Source organism: Capsicum annuum, unplaced genomic scaffold, assembly GCF_002878395.1.
Source record: "Capsicum annuum cultivar UCD-10X-F1 unplaced genomic scaffold, UCD10Xv1.1 ctg73290, whole genome shotgun sequence".
NCBI classification, from domain to species: domain Eukaryota; kingdom Viridiplantae; phylum Streptophyta; class Magnoliopsida; order Solanales; family Solanaceae; genus Capsicum; species Capsicum annuum.
The window spans coordinates 1-3,693 of NW_025883289.1; the positions used below are offsets into that span (position 1 = coordinate 1).

The 3,693-nt window shown below is 30.3% G+C and overlaps 1 protein-coding gene across 1 annotated transcript; it reads left to right on the plus strand.

Moving 5' to 3' along the window:
- Positions 1-2,348: 2,348 nt before the first annotated feature.
- Positions 2,349-3,283, plus strand: LOC124894357 (protein SAR DEFICIENT 1-like; the record flags this gene model as incomplete). The annotated part of the gene is made up of 3 exons (XM_047405056.1): positions 2,349-2,446; positions 2,565-2,640; positions 2,734-3,283. Coding segments are annotated over exons 1-3 (724 nt in total), but the record flags the coding sequence as incomplete, so codon positions are not given.
- Between the last annotated feature and the right edge of the window lie 410 nt (positions 3,284-3,693).

A 3,693-nucleotide genomic window follows, 5' to 3' on the forward strand; every position in this document is an offset into this window, starting at 1 on the left:
GATTGTTAATCCCAACTATATTTGCACTCTTGCTGATAACAACACTGATGGTTACTTTTCAGACGGATCTTCTAATAGACAATTATTGCGCTAAATTTGCACTGTCAGCATATAAAATTAACTGAATTCTTCTAAGAAGATGAAGACACTGAAGGAATGAAATTTATGCATCAGGTGTACATAGTGTGTAGGAACAAATATTTTGCCCAAATAAGGGGCTGAAAATTGTTGTAGAAATTGCGCCACCCCTTTGTAAAAGATGTGTGGACTGGCTATAGTATGTAGAGGTATATGTCTCAAGTTTTTTTTTTTCTTTTTAAGATTCAAACTTGAATTATCTATTGTAGAGAGGTACTGTTCATGTTAATTGAATGAAACAAATTAATGCAAATGTTTACTTTGATTATGCATCAAGCTATGACTTAGTTTCTTTTACACCCTCTTCTTGTTGCTAAGGGAATTCATAGTCGCTGTCTTTTGAATGCACAGGGTAAATTCTGCTTTATTGTACTTTATGACTTGCATTATTGACAATAATTTTGTTAAGTCTTCATTTTATCCCATGAAAAGTGGATTCCAAATTTGTGATTGTGATTTAAAAAGAAATTTCATACATTATTTTTCTGGTGAATAAATAAAGTAGCTGAACAAGAGAAATAGTTAAGTAACAATTTTGATCGTACAATTAATGTCAATGGTAGTGTGATGAGGGTTGTTGGATCGAAAAATTGCCACTAACTATATAATATTTATAATTTTGTCTACTGATATCTTTAAAAAAAATAAAAAAAAATCAAGCTAAGCATGGTGTTTCTTGTATGTATTGCACATATTTAATTACTACTACAAATTAAATAAGTACAATAGTTTTTTTGTCCCGATTTAGATATTTTTGATTTTGGAGGAATTATTGCTTGAGAAGTTGGAGAGTTCTTTTTGTATATTGGTGAGTAAAGTTAATAGAATTCTTTAAAGAAAGAAATATTTCTTTGATTGGAAATTGCTGAAATTAAAGCAACATCCTTAGATATACATAAACTTTCGTTTAATATATATTCCTACTAGCTAGTGGTAACTACTCTCTTACCGTTTCATATTAGTACCTTTTTTTTTTTGTATGAAACTTCTAATTTATGAAATATAATTTTTATATCTTATTCCACTTCTTTAATATATTTATTTAAATTTAGACAATTATTATTGTACAACATGTGAATTTCTCTAAGAAAAAACTCACCAACCATGATATATAGAGAACACTCACTGAAGATATACAATTTTATGAACGATTTAGTGAACGATTCATGTATATTTGACGACGTAACATTCGTATTCGATAATATTTTAATAGTGATATAATCATTACTCAATCAATCAACAAGTAATATATTTTTCGAGTCATTTTAGCAAACAAATAGTATCATTTGTGATCAATTATTTATCTATTAATGTAATTATAATGATTAGTAACATATATATTTTGTTTGATGATTTAAACTCTTTTAACCAAAAAAAAGATTTATTTTAGCGCACAAATTTAATAGTCATTCATGAAAATATTATAATTATACATATATATATATATAAAAAAAATTGCAACTGTATTGATAAACGTTGATAAACGTCTCCCAGTCATTAATTATGAAATTGCATCATTATATATAATGTTATCAAAAGTGTGGGGGGAGGGGGGGGGGAAACTAATGTTGCATAAAATTTGCTTTTAAAATAAAAATTAATAGATATATAAACACTAAATTCTAATATTATATTAATAATATATATATATATTAAAAATGAATTAAAAAATATATATGTTAATTTGAATTTGAATTATTTTAGAAATAAAAATTAATAATAATAACAACTTTAAGGTTATTTCAGATATTTTGACCAAAAAAATGCTTAACAGCACTTGTTTACCAAACACATCAATAATTTTTATTTTTTTTTAGTTTCAGCACTTTTATCCAAACACATAACTGTTTAATTTTATTTTTAAAATAAATTTCAACACATTTTAAAAGTCATTTTCTTTCTACTTATCCAAACGGGCTCAAAGTGGTTACATCAGTCTGCCTTACATCACTCGGGAGTCGAGAATATTTAAGCCTCTCTTGCCGCGCTATTTCTTTCTTCATTCCTCGAAACTTCATTAATTACCAAATTTAAACCTTAATATACATTTTATAACCTATGGTTTTATTCTCTTATTATTAAACCATCTTTTCCCATTAATTACATACACTCATTCCCTATATATAGTTCCATTCTTACCCATTCCTCATCATCATTTTCTTGTTTTGCACTGAAAATTTCTTGAGCTTATCACACTTCACTCCTCAAAAATGGCAGCTAAACGATTCTTTGATGACTCCGACCCCGACCCGAACCAACGGAATAACAAGCGGATAAAATCTACCGCTACTAGACCTTCTTTCGCTTCGTATGTCACTACTTTTTTAAAATATCACTTAATTCATGTCGATATATATATAGCGTACCTATTTAAATTTCAAAATTGTGTGACTTGTTGCTGTTTGTTTGTTTGTTATTATTTGCAGTGTCATTAAAGAAGTGGTTATGGTGAATTTCCTAGACAATGTCTCTTCCGCCTTGGAACCCATGCTCCGTCGAGTGGTATGACCTTTAATATTTGAATAAATTTTGCGTATGATCACTGAACCTTATCGTTTTATATCAACAATTAATTTTGGTACGTGCATTTAGCAGGTTAATGAAGAGGTGGAAAAAGGACTGAGGCGTTATTCATGCCGTACAATAAGTAGATCTCCTTCACTGCGAATCAAAGCATTAGAGCCGTCAATTCTCCGTCTCATCTTCAACAAAAATCTCCATCTTACAATCTTCACCGGCAGCAAAATCACCGGCGTCGATGGACGGAATCTCCAAATTCTACTGGTGGATACAAGCGGCGAAGGCATGGTTCCGACGACTTTACCGTATCCTATAAAAGTAGAAATCGTCGTACTCGACGGAGATTTCCCTTCTGAAACGAATTGGTCACGTGATGAATTCGACAAAAATATCGTTAAGGAGAGAACTGGAAAGAGGCCATTGCTTACCGGTGAACTCAATTTCACGATGCGTGACGGCGTCGCTACCGTTGGGGAAATCGAATTCACTGATAATTCGAGCTGGATTAGGTGCCGGAAATTCAGAATTGGTGCAAAAGTGGTTCAAACTGGGAATAATCAAAATACTGTTCGAATTACAGAAGCCATTACTCAAGCTTTTATGGTTAAAGATCACCGCGGAGAATGTAAGCAATCTCTTTTTATTATCACATAATTGAAATTTCGAGATTTAAACTTTGAATATGGACATAAAAACTTTTTAATTTTTTTTTTTGTATAAATAAAATACATATATTTTAAAGGAATTGACTGTTAAAACAGCGGAGAGAGTAAGCAATTTCAATTTTTTTCTCTTTTTGTAGTCAAAGCTAATTTTTCTAACTTAACAAGCATCCATGACTCATTATTCTGATTTCTAGCCTCAGAATTTCTTAAATTACAAAAGGACCTAAGTTATATAATACTAGATAGTTTTAGTTGTTTTTAAAAAATAGAGGTACTGTAGTTTATTCTGTTGTGACTTATTATGTGTTGTTTTAGTTGATAAAGTCTTCGTACACTCCGTACCCTCAGAACGCCACCTATTTGAATACAC